The sequence below is a fragment of the Sus scrofa genome, chromosome 17 (genome assembly GCF_000003025.6).
Source record: "Sus scrofa isolate TJ Tabasco breed Duroc chromosome 17, Sscrofa11.1, whole genome shotgun sequence".
NCBI lineage: Eukaryota > Metazoa > Chordata > Mammalia > Artiodactyla > Suidae > Sus > Sus scrofa.
The window spans coordinates 9319546-9339539 of NC_010459.5; the positions used below are offsets into that span (position 1 = coordinate 9319546).

Consider the following 19994-nt stretch of genomic DNA (forward strand, 5'->3'; position numbering starts at 1 on the left):
CCCCAAACCCATGGACATTGTTGCCTTGTCTTTTCTTCTGAACAAAGACAGTTTCCAGCTTCTGCTTGACCTGTTCGTAGCTGTAAGAATGTCTCTTTTATGAGTGATGAGGAGTCAAAAAATGTTTCCTCCAGAGTTCCCGCTGTGGCGCAGCAGGATTGGCAGCATCTCTGTAGTGCTGGAGCTGTAAGTTCAACCCCTGAGCCCAGCACAGTGGGTTAAAGGATCTGGCACTGCCACAGCTATGGCTTTGGTCTCAACTGCAGCTTGGATTTGATCCCTGGCTGGGAACTCCACATGCGGGCGGGCAGCCAAAGAGAAAAGTTTCCTTCTAACAATTTGCTATGTGTTCAAATTAGATTTTTTTAGTCAGTGAATTGGTATAGTGTGAATTCTTCAGCCATCCCCTTCTGATTAGTTCACCTGATTTTGCCTAAGACATTTTCCTTCCTAATGTGTGAACTTGTTTTGTCTCAAACCAATTGCAAAAGAATTAACACTGGAATCCGTCTCTTCAAATGCCAGTTTGATAAGATGACCAAATTCACATTTCTAAAGTTGTTTTCGTTCAGGGCCTAGTTACACACAGTAATTCTGAATATACCCAAGTCATCTGAGGCACCATCTCTTACCTTAAATCCAATTTCATCCTGGCAGTGCGTGCAGTCTGGAAGCACACACACATACACATATATAGATACACAGGGTTATTAAAGTGCTTTAGGCATCTTCACAGAAGACTTCGCCTTAGGGCTGTAAGGAGGAATAGACATTGCACATCATACCTCAAAGATATCTAAAAATCCCCTTGTGGCTCAGTGGGTTAAGAACCTGACATAGTATCTGCAAGGATGCAGGTTCGATCCCTGGCCTCGCTCAGTGGGTTGGGGATCTGGTATCACCACAAGCTGTGGTGTAGGTTGCGGATGCATCTTGGATCCAGTGTTGCCGTGGCTGTGGTGTAGGCTGTAGCTGCAGCTCTGATTGGACCCCTAGCCTGGGAACTTCCAAGTGTGAGTGTGACCATTAAAAAAAAAAAAAAAAGAAAGAAAATCTAGAATCTACAATGATTATTGTTGTTTTATATGGTTAAAGTTCACACAGATTTGCTTGTATATTTATAAATTTCTTTGCTCTTCTATCCTTTGAATCACATTTTTTTTAGGTAAGAAAAATATTATTTGTTTAGATAAGAGAAATTGTAACACATTTCAGATCAGATTTTAAAGAAGGGATAAATCATACAAACATGACAAAATCTGGAAAAACAACTTAATATTGTTCCTAACTACATAACCTCTATTATAGCATCTGTACATTTGAAGCCCTATTTCTCCTCTTCTACTCACAAGTTTTCAGTGCCAGCTTTCAAGACGTATTTGCTTATTTATTTTTTTATCGAAATCTAGTAGATTTACAATGTGCTAATTTCTGCTGTACTGCAAAGTGATTCAGTTATGCATATATACATTCTTTTTTTCATATTCTTTCCCATTATGGTTTAATCTTAGGATATTGAATATCTCTGTGCTATAGACTAGGACTTTTGTTGTTTATCCATTCTATGGGTAATAGTTTGCATCTGCTAACCTCCAACTCCCCAGTCCATCCCTTCCCCACCCCTGTAAACATTTTGGATTTTTTTGCCTGTAGAATTTCCTCTCATGAATCTGTTGCTGATAAATGCTCTCATCTAAAAAATTACCTTCTTTTTATATTTATTTATTTTTAATTTAATTTTAAAGTTGTATTTATTAATGTTAATATGTACTATATATTATATTTTTGTGAGTAACTATATTCTTAGATGTTGAACAGATCACTGCAGTAGTTTCTGGTTCCCATCATCCCTAAATGAGAAGGTACCTGTCAGTCTGTCCTTTTTTCCCTTGTCTACTTTTTTCTCTCTTCCATGTTGTTGACCTTATTATGCTTGGACTTCGCTATGCTTCTTTAACTGCTATGACTCATCTGTTTGGAAAGTCCTCAGCCATGAAATACTGACAAATTGCCTATGTTTCACACCCTTCATCTCTCCTCCTGGAACTTTTTTTTTTTTTTTTTTTTAATGACTGACCTGCAGCACATGGAAGTTCCCAGGCTAGGGATCAAACCCATGCCTCTGCAGTGAACAGAGACGCTGCTGTCAGATTCAGATTCATCACTCATTGCACCACAGCAGGAACTCCTCCCTCTGGAGCTTTAACTGTGGATGTTAAACCTTTCTTCCTAGCTTTCCATCTCCCTCAAATCTTTGATTTTCCATCTGTTTATTTCTGGGGTCTCCATTCCAGATGAATTCTTCTGGCCTAAGTAAATCCTTCACTCTTCAGCTGCTTCTAATCTGCTGCTAAGCACACTCAATAGATGATTTCATTTTTCATTTCCAAAAGCTATATTTTATTATTTTCAAATCTGTTAGTTTACTTTTTGTAATTTTCTGTTCCCTGTAGATATTTTCAAGCTCGCTTAAACATGGTAAGTGTGGTTGTTTTATAATCTGTAGGTGGTAAAGGTGGTAATTCTAATATTTAAAACTTGTTTCTGTTTCTTTCTTAGTTTTTTTTCTTTCTTTCTTCCTTTTTTTGGTTCTCACAGTGGTTGTCATTTTTTTGTATGCTTGATTTTTTTTTTTAACCTGGTACTGTTCATTGTCCTTGAAGTGTCACTTGGAGGCAGGCTTTTGGGACTAGAATAGAGAAGTATTTGCATTTGGTTCTTCCTTGTTCTTAGCAACACTGAAATTCTGAACCATCTTACATCAAGTTGAGTGAACGAGGGTCCATGTAGCAATCTTGTGTTAAAAATGTGCCAGAAAAAAATGGCCACAACTTTTCAAGGACAGCTTTTTAAAAAATCTTCTTTCGCTCAGTGCCAAGGTAATCTTAATTCATGGCAAGCAGGTGGAGACAGTGCTCTGAGTCACCCCGAAGTTGAGGGCGTAGGTGTTTGGGACTCCAAGGTCAGTGTGAGGAGGGTATCCGTTAAAAGACCAGGGCCCCCATCACTCAGAGACACCATTAGACCAGAGCCCGGGTGAACCTGGATTGGCAAAGTGTCTTTACCAGTCTTATTCTCTGCCTCCCTGGATGCCTGCTTTTTCTTATAAGGCTTTTGCTTGGTGGGTCTTTGCTATCTTTTCAGCTCTTTGATTGCCTTTAGAATGTTTTCATATTTATCCAGCTTTTTTGGTTTGTTTTTAGTAGAAGGATAGGTCCAGGTAACATAGCACTACATAACCACAAATGGGAACCTCTTTCTGGAGTACCGTTTGCATCTCTTCTTTTCCGATCCCACCATCACTTACTCTTCACATGGCCATCATCATCTGCTGCCTGGACTCCTGCAGTAGCCTTCTAATTGTCTCTCATCTGCCCTTTACCTAGTCTAATCCACTCTCTGCACAGAAGCCTGAATCGACTTTTGGATGTGCAAATTGGGTTGCATCACTTTTCCTCTTAAAACTCTTTGGTTTCCATCCTGGCAAATTCCAGTATGGCCACTGAACCCTTGATAAAACTAAAATATTGTATTGATATTAATTTTTTCCATGTTTTACCTTTGGATATATGACAACTAGAAAATGTAAATCTACATGTGTCCATCTCATTATATTTCAGTGCAACAGCACTAGTTTACCCATTACTCTAAGGGTAAGACAAAAATCCTTAACCCCATTATGCAGGATCCAGCATGATCTGACTGCAGTCTCTTTTCATTTTAATTTACTTCACATCATATTTCCCTTCACTCGTTCTTTCCATCACTAGCTTTTAAAGTTCCTGGGAAGACCCATTTCCACTTTAAGGCTTGTGTTTTCACTGTTTCTTCTGCTTCATTCTTCCCAACTCCTCCTCTGCCTAGTTAACTCCTTTTTATACCTAGATTGAAGCTCTGGTCTCATCCAGGCTCTGATGGCTGTTTAAACCCTATCAGCAGTGCTTCCAATCCCAGGAATAGGGGACAGGAGGGAACAGTGGCAGTAGCAGAAGAAATAAACAAAAGACCTCAAGAAGAAGGACTGAGGGTGAGCAGAGCTTAGGTGTGATCTGAGGTGTCAAGGATGTACTGGATTTCAAAGCTGATTAAAAAAATCATGATGCCATATCCAACCACTTGTGATAGACCACAAATAAGATAATATGGGGAAAAGAAAGCATATATATGTATAACTGGGTCACTTTGCTGTCTATCAGAAATTGACAGAACATTGTAAATCAACTATACTTTATTAAAAAAGAAAAGAAAAAAGGGAAAGGAAACGAAGCAAAATAGACTCGCAGACATGGGGAAGAAACGTGTGGTTGCCAAGAGGGAGAGGGGGGAGTGGCATGGACTGGGAGTCAGGGGTTAGTAGATGCAAACTATTCCATTTAGAATGGATAAGCAATGAGGTCCTGCTGTACAGCACAGGGAATTCTACCCAATCTCTTGGGATAGAACATGATGGAGGATAGTATGAGAAAAAGGATATATATACGTATGACTGGGTCAAATTTGCTGTACAACAGAAATTGACAGAACATTATAAATCATGTATACTTTAGCAGAAAATTCATGGTGCCTCTTGCAAAAATTTGTTATTTAGAAGATTGAATCGAATTCTGATTGGTTGGTAGATTGATTTTCAAAGGAAATAGGGAATTCGAGGGAAGGAAGCAATACTTGCTTTGAGACAAGTCATATTTAAAGTGATAGTGAGACACCCAGTGGAAATAGGTGGCTTTAAAAGTGGAAATTACACAAAAAAAGATACAGTCTGGTGGTCATGGTCAATGGATACATAGTTCGATTATGCACCCACTGTGCTTTTTTGGGGGATCGGTACTAGCACAGTGCTGAATTACTTCCCTGAACAGAACCATATTGAATGCTAACGCTAATAATGTAATGTGAAATTGCTGCAGTAATTCTGGGTCTGTAGTGTTCATACTGACCCAAAGCCAGGATATGCTGAGTTTTGCTTCGTTTAAAGACCATTTCTCCATATAAAACCTAAATCCCCTACCCCTGAAAAGTTTTCAAAAAGCAAGTTTCCTAAGGGAAACAAAGATAATCCTTATGACAAAATTTGCATGAAGCGCATGTATCCTAATCAAAAGCAGACATTGTGTTTTTCTTGAGATTCACTTAGATTTAACAGCAAAAGAGACCTAACTATCCTATGTTTGGCTGAACAACATCAACAGAAACTTTTGGAAGCTGTCTAGCTGGGCAGTAAAGACACCTGGGCTTGGGCATCAGGATGGATGTTGCAGTCGTGGTACCCTTTTCCCATCCCTCTAGAAGACACGTGGAAGGGAAGGGGGGAGGCTGATCTCAGGTGTGTTCTTGGATCTTCTGTGTTGCCTGTAGGATAATGTCTCTGGCTTTCAAGGATTGCCTTCTTAGCCAAAGCGTACACAAAGCAGATCCAGAAGCAAGTGCACTTTTGTGGCTCTCAACCCTCCCCACCCCATCTTAATAGATGTCCTCTACCCGCTATTCTCTGAACAGGGGTTCAGAGTCAGCTGCCCCAATACATTCCCTACTAGTGTGGTTGAAAGTTCTCCCAGAGAGTTCAGCTTGGGGAATGGAAAAGAGTAGGATGCAAAACCAGAAGATGGGATTCCAGCTCAGACTCTCTTAATACCACTCTGGATCCTAGATTCTTTTTTAATTCAAAAAAAAAAATTTTTTTTTGGTCTTTTTGTCTTTTTAGGGATGCACCTGTGGCATATGGAGGTTCCCAGGCTAAGGGTCCAGTCGGAGCTGTAGCTGCCACCCTATACCACAGCAACGTCAGATCCGAGCTGTGTGACCTATACCACAACTCAGGGCAACGCCGGATCCTTAACCCACTGAGCAAGGCCAGGAATCGAACCTGCGTCCTCATGGATGCTAGTCAGATTCATTTCCACTGAGCCATAATGGGAGCTCCCATAGCATCTTTTTTTAAATGAACTATCTCTTGTACCTACCATACAGAATATTGACTATATAGAAAAATTGTAAAATAAACTCCCTCATACCCTCCAACTTAAGAAATACTAAGCACAAACTCAGAAAACTTTTGTGTGAAACTTTCCAATTTCGTTATCTAAACATGTCTCCTGGTTACCATCATCCTGATTATGACAGTAATCATTTACTTTGACTTCTGAATAATTTCACTATTTAAGAACTATTTCTGGAGTTCCCTGGTGGCCCAGCAGTTAAAGATCTGGCATTGTCACTGCCATGGCTCAGGTTTGATTGCTGGCCTGGGAACTTCTGCAGGCCATGGGCGTGGTCAAAAATAAAAAAGACCTAATTGAAAAAAAAGAATTATTCTAAACTGCATATTTATCTCTATTTTTGAACTTTATGTACAAAGAATTAAAATGTATATATTTTTTCCTGTAACTTGCTTATTTCACTAAGGGTTATCAACATTAGTCTTATAGAGGTAGGACAGTTTCACTGCCATATAGCATCTTTTTGTATAAAAATAATATTATTCTCTTTATTTCTTTTTTTGATTTGCTTGGTTTGGTTTGGATTTGCTATGATAATCAATAGTGGTACAAATGGTCATGCACAGGGCACGTGGTATGTTCTTGGGAATATCTGTGAATCTTCACTTTTACTAACTAGCACCAACTTGTTCAACAAGCGACTTATTAGTTTGAAATCTCAGTCATGCACATTTAATATAGTTAGCTTTATTCATTCGAAACTGTGCCACAACAGTGACCCAAGCCATGGCAGTGGCAAGGCTAGATTTTTCATCAGCTGAGCCACTAGGGAACTCCTCTTTGTTTTTAATATTTTTTTTTCTTTTTAGGGCTACACCTGCAGCATACGGAAGTTCCTGGACTAGGGATCAAATCAGAGGAGCCGAAGCTGCCAACTTATGCTATAGCCATGGCAATGCCAGATCTTTAAGACGCATCTATGACCTACACTGCAGCTGGAGGCAATACTTCATATCCTTCACCCACTGAGTGAGGCCAGGGATTGACTTGAATCCTCAAGGAGACAATGTTGGGTTCTTCACCTGCTCAGCCACGATGGGAACTCCTGTTTTTTGTTTTGTTTTGTTTGTCTTTTTAGGGCCGCACCTGCATCATATGGAGGTTCCCAGGCTAGGGGTGAATCTGAGCTACAGCTGCCAGCTTACACCACAGCCATAGCAACGCCACATCCAAGCCACGTCTGCGACCTACACCACAGCTCACAGCAATGCCGATCCTTAACCACTGAGCAAAGCCAGGGATCAACCTACGTCCTCATGGATACTTAGATTTTTTTCCACTGAGCCACAACGGGAACTCCTGTTTTTGATTTTTGACGCCTGTCTTGGAGAATACCTCCCTTTGGTTGAATATGTTTGGGGAGCTATGAGATTCATGAACTTGGACATCCAAGGCTCTTCCAGTTTTGAAAAATTCTCAGCCATCGTTACTTAAAGTAAGCTTTCTGCTCTTTTGCCCTCTCCCCTCAGCTAGGACTGCAATAACTGTTACGTCGTTTCTCCTAATGGAATCCCAGAGTCATGTAAGCTTTCTTTACCCTTTTGCATTGTTTTCATTGTTCCCTTCTAATTAAATAAATAAGTTCCAATCTTCTACCTCAGGGATTCTTTCTTTTTCTTTAGATATCTTTAAAAAAAGAAAAATGTTTGGCCCTACCAGCGGCAGGTGGAAGATTCTGGACCAGGAATCGAACCCAAATCACAATTGTAACTGCACCACAGCTGCAGCAATGCCAGATCCTTAACCCACTGCACCCCAGGGAGACTTCCTGCAGATTTTTTTCTTCTGCTTGATTCACTTTGTGGGTTTTTGGGTTTTTTTGTTGTTGTTTTTTTCTCTTTTTATTCATTGTATTCTACAGCTCCAGCCTTTCTGTTTGATTTTTTAAAATAATTTCCAACTTTAAACTTCCATTTAAGTTTTCTGTTAAACTTCTCCTTTTGTTCATGTGTGGCTTACTGATTTCATTGAATGGGATCTTTGTGTGTTGTAGTTCACTGAGCTGTCTTAAAACAGATATTTTGAATTCTTTGTTGGGCAAATCCCAGATCCGCATTTCTTCAGGGTCAGTTAGTGGAAAATTATTTTGTTCCTTTGATGGTAGCAAGTTTACTGGATTTTTTCTTGTTTGTTTCTTGAAGTCTTGTGTTAAATGACTTTACCTTGGAAGAAGCTCCACCTCCTCCAGTCTTTACGGACCACTTTCAGGAGAGAAACACCTTCCCTCAGCCCTGTTAGGGCTTCTGAGGCTTTTTCAGACCTTCTGCGGATGCGCCTGCTCCACTCTTCTTGCCCCCTCTTGTGGCAGAACTCCTAATCCCAACCGTGCAGGCCTTTTGATCCTGCAAAGCCAGGCTTTGCTTTTTGGGGTGGGGAGGGGAAGGAGGCAGTGCTGAAAGCTCAGGTTTGTTTGCTTTCTCTCAGCCCCACAGAGTCCTGCTGCCTGTGCTGGGCAAAGGTGCACTCTTGTCACCCTATGGGGTGTGTGGGTGAGGCACTCTGAGCAGTAGGGGTCTGGGTTAGCTGGGGGGAATCCACAGGCGAGGTATCCCCAGAGGCTCAGGGGTGGGATTTTTGGGGGCTTGGGGTTTTTTGCTTTTTTTTTTTTTCCTTTTTTGGCCACCCCAAGACATATGGATTTCCTGAGCCAGGGATCAGATCCCAGATTCAGTTGAGACTTAAGACACAGCTGCTACAATGCCAGATCCTTGACCCACTGCAGCGGGCCAGGGATCGAACCTGTGTCCCAGCGCTCCCAAGCCTATCCCATTGGGCCACAGCAAGAACTTCAGGGGCAGTTTTCTTGATGGAGTCTGTGAACACTTTAATGTCTCTGTCCCTTTAATGCCTTCCAACAGCCCCATCTGACACCCTCCTGGCCACCCCCCACCCCTCGTGCAAGGAGCACAAGCCAGTATCTGGGATGGGATGAGAAAGAAGTGGGTCTCTTTGGCTGCATTTCATGCAGTTGGGGAAGCCAGGCACTCACGAGCTCTCACTTTCCCTTGTGGGAAAAATCACAGGCTGAAGAGGTCTGTCTTGATGCTGAACTGTGCTGCGCTGGGCAAGGGGCACTGTGGGTAAAGTGAAATCTGTCTTAGATGCATCCAATCTTAGATTTTTTTTTTTCCCTCTTTAGGGCCATACCTTGGGCATATGGAAGTTCCCAGGCCAGGAGTTGAATTGAAGCTGCAGCTGAGGCCTATGCCATAGCCACAGCAACACTGTAACAGAGCCACACATCTGTGACCTATGCCGCCGCTCACGGCAATGCTGGATCCTTTACACACTGAGCAAAGCCAGGGATCGAATCTGTAGCCTCATGGATACTAATCAGATTCTTAATCTGCTGAGGCACAACAGAAACTCCTAATAAGGAATTTTTGTTGTTGTTGTTCCAGTGGTGTGCTGGAACTTCTCCACTCGACTCTTGGACTTCTACAAAGGCTTCTTATCCACGAGTGATGGTCTGAAGTAACGTCTGGGAGTTCCCGTCGTGGCGCAGTGGTTAACGAATCCGACTAGGAACCATGAGGTTGTGGGTTCGGTCCTTGCCCTGCTCAGTGGGTTAATGATCCGGCGTTGCCGTGAGCTGTGGTGTAGGTTACAGATGCGGCTTGGATCCCGCATTGCTGTGGCTCTGGCGTAGGCCAGTGGCTACAGCTCCGACTGGACCCCTAGCCTGGGAACACCATATGCCATGGGGAGCGGCCCAAGAAATGGCAAAAAGATCAAAAAAAAAAAAAAGAAAAAGAAAACTCTTATTCTGCCATAATGAATATGTTACTCTTGCATTTCTGATCCCTCATGCGTTAACGCTCTTCTGTGAGTGTGTGTGTCTGTGTGTGTGTGCTCCTATGTGCTCACCACTCACACCCCTGTTTTGTGAAATGCGTGGCTTTCCTTATTTTTGCAAATGTCTTTTATCTTTTAGTTTTAATGTTATTTTTTAGGACATTCGGGAGGGTGATTTTTTGTGTTATGCATTGCAAATGTTGTGGTTTGTCTTATTTCTGCCTTTTGAAAGCAGAAGTTCTTAATTTAAATATAGTCAAAAGCATGTATCATTTCTTTTGTAAAAGTCCATGTTTCAGAAGTCTTGCTTATTATTTCATGATCACAGGTCATAAATCGGTTTTTCTATATTTTCCTCAGAAATTGTTGTTTGCCTTTCACATTTCTGCCCTTATTACACATAAATTATTATCTATACATAGTGTGACACAGGAAATAAATTCAACTTCCTGTCCACGAATAATCACTAATCTACAATATTAGCCCAGTCTTACATCAGATTTTCTTTCTTTCACTTCCTTCCTTACTTCCTCTCTCTTTCATTCTTTCTTTTTTTCTCTCTCTCTTCTTTCTTTCTTTCTTTCTTTCTTTCTTTCTTTCTTTCTTTCTCTTTTTCTTTCTTTCCTTCTTTCTTCCTTCCTTTCTTCCTTTCTTCCTTTCCTTTGTAGGGTGGCACCAGAGGCATAAGGAAGTTCCCAGGCTAGGAATGGAATTGGAGCTGCATCCGCAGGCCTACACCACAGCCACAGCAATGCTGGATGCCCAACCCACTGAGCAAGGCCAGGGATCGAACCCGCATCCTCATGGATACTAGTCAGATTCATTTCTGCTGCACCACCAAGGGAACTCCCAGATTTTCTTAAATGACTGAATCTGTTTCCAGGCTTCCTATTCAGTTTCATTCTCTGTTTGTCTTGCCCTGCAAAAATACCATCTGTCTTTTCTTAAATTTTTTTTATTGGAGTAGAGTTGGATATACAATGTTGTATTACAATGTTGTATTAGTTTCAGGTGTACAGTAAAGTGGATCAATTACACATATACACGTAGCCATTCTTTTTTCCCATACAGGTTATGACACACCATTGAGTACTGTGCTGTGCAGTAGGTCCTGGTTAGGTATCTATTTTACATAGAGTAATGTGTATGCATTTATCCCATCCTCCCCATTTATGCCTTCCCCCAAGGCTTCCCCATAACCATATGTTTGATTTTGAAATCTGTGAGTGTTTTTCTGTTTTATAAATAAGATCTTTTGTATCACAATGCCATCTGTCTTCCGAGAATTGCAGCTTCGTAAGAGTTCTCCTTTTCCAGTAGAGAAACTCCCCTCATCCTCACCGTCCTCGTCTTCTCCAGGGACACCTGTTCTATCTTTGACTCTGCCTTTCATCTAAACTTAGAATTAGCTTGGCAAGTTCCAATAAACATATCTGTGAGGGATTTTGCTCAAATTCCATGCAGGTTGTGTATTAATTTGGAGATAAGTTACATGATTTTGATATTATAACTGATCCGTCTTACCATCAAGGCAGGTGGAGAGATGGAGACTAACATAAACACATTAACATGTTCCCCTAAGTTGTGTCTTTTTTTTTTTTTTTTTTAATTTTGGCCATACCTGCAGCAAATGGAACTTCCTGAACCAGGGTTGAAACTGAGCTGCAGCTGCAACCTACACCACAGCTGCAGCAACACTGAATCCTTAACCCACTTCACCAAGCATGACCCTTAAGTCATGTCTTTGTATGCTTCTTTTGTCACATGGCCTGAAATTTATCTAGTTAGAAAACTCTTCTTTCCACACAGTTCTTCTCTTAGGTTTTTTTTTTTTTTTTCTTTTGGTCTTTTGTCTTTTTAGGGCCACACCCATGGCACATGGAAGTTCCCAGGCTCGGGGTGAATCAGAGCTACAGCTGCCCACCTACACCACAGCCATGGCAATGCCAGATCCTTAACCCACTGAGCAAGGCCAGGGATCAAACCCGCATCCTCATGGATCCTAGTTGGGTTTGTTAACCACTGAGCCACAACAGGAACTTCCATCTTCTCTTAGATATTGACATTGAGTTTTCTTGTCCATGAGCAAGGAAAGGACACACTTTTCTTAAATTTCTTTCAAGGTAAGAGATTTCGATATTTTCTGCTTTATTCATGGTTACGGCATATTTTTGTTTCTAGTGACTACGTATCTTTTGACTTAAGTACTTCCTGTTTGTTCCTGGTTTGTAGAATGAAATTGATTTTTAATATTAACCTTGAATCTAGCACTTTGATAAACACTCATTAATTGTTATGATTTTATTTTACTTTACTTCATTTGTCTTTTTAGAGCCACACCTGAGGCATATGAAAGTTCCCAGGCTAGGGGTTGAATCGGAGCTACAGCTGCAGGCCTACGCCACAGCCATAGCAATGTGGGATCTGAGCCACTTCTGCGACCTACACCACAGCTCATGGCAACACCGGATCCTTAACCCACTGAGCAAGGCCTGGGATCGAACCCGCGTCCTCATGGATGCGAGTCAGATTCGTTTTGGCTGAGCCACAGTGGGAACTCCAACACTCATTAATTGTAATAATCACGTGCAAATTATCAGGGTTTTCTGTGTAGAAATTATATTATTTGAGAATATTTTATTTCCATTTATGATACTTTTGGCTTTTATTTCTTTTAATTTGTTTTCTTATTCTTCAGGCAAAGATGCCTAACGCTGCGTTAAATGGAAGTTCTGATACTTGGTTTTGTCCCACATTTTATTTTATTTTTATTTTTTGCTTTTTAGGGCAGCCCCTGTGGCATATGGAGGTTCCCAGGCTAGGGGTCAATTAGGAGCTATAGCTGCCAGCTGCCAGCCCATGCCACAGCCACAGCAGCACGGGATCTAAGCATACACCACACAGCTCACGGCAATGCCAGATCCTTAACCCACTCAGCAAGGCCAGGGATCGAACCCACATCCTCATGGACACTAGTTGGGCTCATTACTGCTGAGCCACCACAGGAACTTCCCTGTCCCATATTTTAAAAGATTTGTTTTTAACATTTCAATATTAAGTATAATATGTACTATAGGCTTTCTCTGGTTTCCTTTTATCAGTTTAAGGATGTTCCCTCCTGTTTCTAATTAGCTAAACTTTTTGCTTATTTTAATCATAAATGGGTTATTTATATCTATTGAAAAACTTCTACATCAGCATAATCTCACATCTAGTGAAATGATCATTTGACTTTTCCTCCTTAAATATGATAAGTTGGGTAAAACATTAAATTAGTGCCAGTCATTTCTCTTCAGTAAAAACTTGTACTTAGCATTTTTGTGGGATAGAGCACAGACTGGGAAAGACTCAGAAATAGGGCCCAGAGAAAAAGTCCAGCACATGGGACATTGTCACAGATGAGCAGAGAGAATGTGACAGCACTCGGGAGCCCTGGGGAGCCCTGAGGCTGAAGGAAGACGTGAGTTACCTGAGCCCACCGGGCCTCAGAGAAAACAGAGAAGGGGGCCAAGACAGGTGTGATGGAGGAAAAGGTGAACTGATACTATGGAGATGTCATTATTTGGGTTTCATTAAAAAAGATGTTTGTGGAGTTCCCTAATGGCTCAGTGGGTTAAGGACCTGGTGTTTGACTGAACTAATTTTTTTTTTTTTTTTTTTGGTCTTTCTGCCTTTTCTAGGGCCGCTCCTGTGGCGTATGGAGGGTCCCAGGCTAGGGGTCTAATCAGAGCTGTAGCCACCGGCTTATGCCAGAGCCACAGCAACATAGGATCTGAGCTGTGTCTGCGGCCTACACCACACCTCATGGCAATGCCGGATCCTTAACCCACTAAGCAAGGCCAGGGATCGAACCCGCAACCTCATGGTTCCTAGTTGGATTCATTAACCACTCAGCCACAATGGGAACTCCTGACTGAACTAATTCCTATTTGTTACTGATTTACAAAGTGAAATTGAGATTTAATACTAACCTTGAACCTTGAATCTAGCACTCTTATTAATTCTGATGCTCACCTGCAGATTATCTGGAGTGTCTATGTAAAAATTACACTATTTGAGAATAATTTTTGCTTTTTTCCATTTATGGTACTTATGATTTTTTTTTTCCTAACAGAGTGTTGAATGGAAAGGCTGATACTTGGTTTTGTCCCATCTTTTAAAAGACAACATCTAGGGGAGTTCCCATTGTGGCTCAGTGGAAGTGCATCTGACTAGCATCCATGAGGATGCAGATTTGATCCCTGGCCTCGCTCAGTGGGTTAAGGATCCAGCATTGCCACGAGCCGAGGCTCGGATCTGGCGTGGCTGTGGCTCTGGCATAGGCCAGCAGCTACAGGTCCCTAGCCTGGGAACCTGCATATGCTGCGGGTTCAGCCCTAAAAGGAAAAAAAAAAAGAAACAAAGAAACAAAGGGAGGAGTTCCCGTCGTGGCGCAGTGGTTAACGAATCCGACTAGGAACCATGAGGTTGCGGGTTCGGTCCCTGCTCTTGCTCAGTGGGTTAACGATTCGGCGTTGCCGTGAGCTGGGGTATAGGTTGCAGACGCGGCTCGGATCTCGCGTTGCTGTGGCTCTGGCGTAGGCCGGTGGCTACAGCTCCGATTCAACCCCTAGCCTGGGAACCTCCATATGCCACGGGAGCGGCCCAAGAAATAGCAAAAAGACAAAAAAAAAAAAAAAAAAAAAAAACAAAGAAACAAAGGGACAGATATCTGGATGAGATAAATATTCCAGGTATTCCAGGTTACAGAGGGGTCCCATGGCATGAAGAATAGAGAACAGCTTTCAAAAAGTGATGAAAAGAAACTCATTACAAATGTGAGGACATGTGCCTTTATATACAAGTTCATAAACGAGTGGAATCAATTATCCCCACACATTGAGTCAGATTCAAAACTAGCTGCAGAGCCTAAGGAATGCACCTCAGGGGTTCCAGTTGTGGCTCAGTGGTAAGGAACCCAACTAGTATCCATGAGTGTGTGGTTTCAATCCGTGGCCTCGCTCAATGGGTTAAAGATCCAGCGTTGCTAGGAGCTGTGGCATAGGTTGCAGCTGAGGCTGGATCTGGCATTGCTAGGGCTGTGGCTGTGATGAAGGCGGGCAGCTGCAGCTCTGATTCGACCCCTCACTTGGGAACTTTCATATGCTAAAGGAGTGGCCCTAAAAAGAAAAAAAAAAAAAAATGCAGCATGGCGAGTATGTATCTGACCAGGTGTGGGAGGACCTGAGCAGGACGCACTCCCTCTGTCCCTTGCTGACTCTGCAGGCCTTCAAGTGAGCACCCCTGGGCCCGGTTTTCCGCTCTTTTTAAAGCCTTGACAGAGTAGCTTCCTTCTCTCGCTTCTCTCCTTCCCACTTCCCCCATCCTCGCAAATATCATGTCTGTTTAAAATATTAGTATCTTCAAGATAGCCTTGACCTCTCTTTTTCTTGTTATGAAGGACAGAAGGGGGAAGCGCCACAAATAGAAAAGGGCAGCATTTGGAACAGTTTAATGCTTTTGAAAGCGCCCGCGAGGGGGGCTCCGGTCGCAACATTGCTCCCCCGCCCGCAGCTGTGTTCCTCTGTTTCTGTGCAGATCAGATAGCGGAGGCGGCAGGGTGGGGGCGGGCGGCAGAGCCCCTGCATATGGAAACAATTGCTTTCTGTGCCTGTAGTCAAATTTACAATGTGATTGTTCCTCCAGATTATGTCGATCCAGACATATTTTATGCAGTCATCCGCATCTTCCTTTCTGGGTAAGTAGAGTTCAACTCCCTTCCTGCATGAGGCATCTGCAACATTCCCCCAATTTAGGAAGGGAGAAACAGACGGAAACTTTCTAGAGGAAGAGACACTCCGAGTCACCCTGGCTAGCAAGGTAGCGAGGATGCACTCTTGGAGAAAAGAAGTGGGGTACCACCTGCAGGACAAGAGACACTGGAGGGTGACTATTTCAGTTGAGAGTAATCCGAGTTTCTGTTGAGGCTCAGCGGATTGAGAACCGACTAGTAACCTTGAGGATGCGGGTTTGATCTCTGGCCTAGCTCAGTGAGTTAGGGATCCGGTGTTTCTGCAAGCCGAGGCATAAGTTGCGGGGTTGGCTCAGATCCTTTGTTGCTGGGCTGTGGTGTAGGCCGGCAGCTGCAGCTCCGATTCCACCTCAAGCCTGGGAATTTCCATATGCCCTGGGTGCAGCCCTAGAAAGGAAAAAAAAAAAAAGTTTAGAGTACTTGTCCTTTGGCCACACTTTGGAGTCATTTGTATTCACCTTAGAAAACCACCTGGATGTCAAAGGGAAAAAAATCCAGTGTGTCCCCCCACTGGATAAATGGAAAGCTCTATCATTTATGCCCTTTTTCCTTCTTCTTATCAAGGCAGATGAAGGCTTCGGCGGCAGTTTAAAAGCTTCCTTCTAACAGTTGTGGAACAGCTGTCCCAAGACATGTTGCATGTTCCTTCTTTGGTCACATGGCCTGCAATTTCTCCAGAGAGAGAATGCTACTCTTAGAGACATTTTTTTAATCTTAATGCATTGGTCATAACTTGACATGTTTTAAGGAGCTTGCTTTCCTACTCACATTAACTGAAATTAAGGTTTTTTTGCTTTCATGTTTGCTTTAATAGTAAAAAGTGAAAGGTGGAGGTAGTGGATGGAAGAGGTGAGGCTTCCTCTTCTCATGCGTTTGCTAGAAATATGCTGCTAAGAAAGGCTAAAAATAACCTTGCTTACAGAGAGTTAAAAGGAAAATAATTCTTTTCTTCACAAAGAGCAGTTTGGGCCTGAGAATGCAAGGGAGCAATCCTTGAGCTATTCAGAAAAATCTAATTTTCCTTCCTCAGATTAATCTCATCAGAGGTGGAAAATTTGGGCTTTGAAAGTAGATGACTTTTTTATTTATTTTTAACGTTCATACTTGTGTTTTCTCTTTTTATAAGCTGGCCAGGTCTTGTCAAGAAATACACTTGGGTTTACTTATTCTAGGTATATAATACCTAATTATAGCATGCTGCTTTTTTCATTCATTCATTCATCAAATATTTAGCAAGTTAGACCATGATGAAAAACAAAATGATAAAAACAATGTATATGTATGTATATATATATATATATAATAGGTGTGTGTGTATATACATACATATATGACTGGATAACTTTGCCGAGAAATTGACACAACATTGTAAATCAACTATACTTTAATGCCAGGCAGAGTGCTAGGTGCTGGGAATGCAGCAGTAAAACAAAACAGCAACTGCATTCCTGTGGGGCCAACATTTTAATCATGGGAGAGAGATGATGAATAAATAAGTATAACAAAGGCAAGCATCACCCTGCATGCTCGATAATTGATGGGGGAAATTTAAGGTAGGACGTAGAGCATTACGGAGCTTTAGGGGTGGGTGCTGAAGTTTTTTATTTATTTATGGTGATCTATGAATGCTGCATTTCTAAGAGATGTTGAAGCAGACACTTTTTTTTTTTTTTTTTTGGTCTTTTTAGGGCTACCCTTATGGCATATGGAAGTTCCCACGCTAGGGGTCAGATGGGAGTTACGGCTGCAGCCACAGCCACAGCAATGCCAGATCCTTAACCCACTGAGCGAGGCCAGGGATCCAACCCACATCCTCATGGTTACTAGTCAGGTTCATTACTGCCGAGTCACAATGGAAACTCCCTGAAGCAGATGTTTGAAGGCATTGAGGAGTACGCCCCCCAGATCCCTGTTCTACCCAAAAGGCACAAAGATCACAATGACCTTGAGGTGGGAGCGGTTGGAGGAAGGGCTTCACTGGGCCCAGCAGTGTTAGCATGGAGTAAATATGGAGGAATGAGAAAGGCAGGCGATGGGGAACCAGATCCCCTAGGGACTCGCTGGCTTCTTTTCTGAGTGTAATGAACAGCGTGGGCAAACTTGGAGAAGAAGAATGACATGAGCTGCCTTAAGTTTCACATCATCACTCTAGCTTCTCAGTGGGAAAGACAGTGGATGGAGGAAAGCCCTTGGGAAGCTGTGGGTACCGCAGCTGGTGGGCTAAGGTGCAAGCCGTAGAGGCATTGAGAAAGGGTCGGTCCTGGATGTGGACTGGAGGTAAGGTTGACAGGATGTGCCCTTGCATTGATCTGCCCTTGGATTGCATGTAGAATGGAAGAGAAAGAGGTGCATCAAATAGGACTCTAGGGTTGGTGGCCAGACCCACTGAAAGGATGGAGCTGCCATCTTCTCTTCTCTGATGATGGAGACAAGGGGAGGACCCGAGGAAGGGAGGATGGAGAGGTCAGTTAGGGACATGTTCACCCCTGTGGAGATACCCAGTAGGCAGTTAAACATATGTGTCTAGAATATAAGGGACAGGTCCTGGTCTTAGGGGAGGGTGTCCATAGTCACACTACAATGGTTTAATTGGCTCCTAACTCTAGCCTCTAGGAGGCTAAGGAGATGCTTGGGAAGTGAGAGGGTATGAAGCCTAAGGACTGAACTCTGAGCGGGCCCAGCACTTTGAAGTGGTCCCGAGGGAAGGACATGGAGAAGGAAGCAAAAATGCCTGTGTGAAACCATCAGCAGGATTACAGAGAAAAATCGGAACCAACCAGCACGGCCATTGTGTTGGGTTCACTTACCACACAGTGGGTGATGTGTGTGTTTCCCTTCTCTCTGGCAGAACAACTGTTAGAATGACAGGAGGAAGCAGAGAAAACCACAAGAGCCTGTTATTTAAACCATTAACAAGGAGAGAGAAAGATTCTGTTCTTCATCAAAGTAGAAATCCACACGCAGATGTCTTGGAAGTGAAACTAGGAAATTAAAATTTGGGTTTCAAAGTTTGGTTCCCTCGCACCCTAACAATACGGCCCTGGAACTTAATGCCTTGAAATGGGTTTTAAAAAAATGACTGCCTTGGAGCTCCCATTGTGGCTCAGCAGAAACAAACCTGACTAGCATCCATGAGGACGCAGGTTCAATCCCTGGCCCCACTCAGTGGGTTAAGGATCTGGTGTTGCTGGGAGCTGTGGTGTTGGTCAGAGACATGGCTGGGATCCCATGTTGCTGTGGCTGTGGCTGTGGCGATTCAATCCCTAGCCTGGGGACTTCCATATGCCATGGGTGTTGCCCTAAAAAGCAAAAATAAAAAAAGCCTGCCTTGATCTGCTCCAGAATGGACAGAGGAAAAATGGATGTGAATGTGAGGTGGAAACTAAAGCATTGTGAGTGCAGATGTGATGTGTCTGTGATGCTGCTGTTTCTGTCTCATTAGGGAGTCACATTCCATGATTGTTCAAGGCCCTGTAAAAAGTCAGACTGCTGAATGGGTAAAATAATTGGTGATAGAAAGAGGGGGGCTTAAAGTTCCTGCTGTGGCACAATGCAATTGGCGGTATCTCTGGAGTGCAGGTTTGACCTCCCGCTCAGCACAGTGAGTTAAGGATCCAGTATTGCAGCAACTGTGACATAGGTCACAACTGAAGCTAAGATCTGATCTCTGGCCCAGGAACTGCCATATGCCAGGGGGCAGCCAAAAAAGAAAAAAAAAGAAAGAGGGGGATCAGAGACAGAAAGATGAAAAATGGAAGCAGGGTCTCAGAAGAGGAAAGACGATTGGAGAGAGAAAGGGGAAAAGAAATGCATGTAATCTGAGCCTCAATTCCAGTCTTTTCTTCTGCCCTTGACGTAGCTTCTGGTGACCTGCATGCTTGTGTTGCATTTCTTTGTGGCCACCCTTATAATCAATACTTGCCATCAACAGAGGGTTTGATAAAGGCACTCCCATGATGAAGTCACATAGTATTTAGAACTGATAGTTTAATGTGAAAACGTTATAGCTGTAATTGTTTTAAGAAAAGACAAAGGGGTTTGTATGTGTGTGCGCATGTGCATGTATTTTTAAAACTCTACCCATGGAGTTATAGGTGTCAGGTCATCAAGGTTGAGATTGGCAGAGGGGGTGAAGATTGTTCCAGAACCCCTAAATGAATTGTTCCTGTTGATCAGCACTGATTGCACCTACATAACTGAATTTTTCCCATAAATAAGTCATAGGACACATGCCAAAAGATTCCTCTCTAAATACCCTTTGCTTCTCTGGAACAATTCTTTAAATGAGGAAAGAGAAGGGCCGGCCTGACGTTCGGGTCCAGATGATGCTCAAGTTTATATCGTGCAAAGACATCCAGTCTCTTGCCCTGAAATTGCCATTGGACTCGTGTTTGGTTTCTTGCTCCATCTGT

At 42.7% G+C, this 19994-nt stretch overlaps 1 protein-coding gene across 7 annotated transcripts in view; it reads left to right on the forward strand.

Annotated features, from left to right (window-relative positions):
- The window catches only part of IDO2 (indoleamine 2,3-dioxygenase 2), a 67367-nt gene that overhangs the window by 42507 nt on the left and 4866 nt on the right, over window positions 1-19994 (forward strand). For all 7 annotated transcript variants that reach the window (XM_021077736.1, XM_021077739.1, XM_021077741.1 and 4 more), the window contains one exon: window positions 15477-15528. In XM_021077736.1, coding sequence (XP_020933395.1) covers window positions 15477-15528 — 52 coding nt within the window. The remainder of the gene's footprint in view (window positions 1-15476; window positions 15529-19994) is intronic.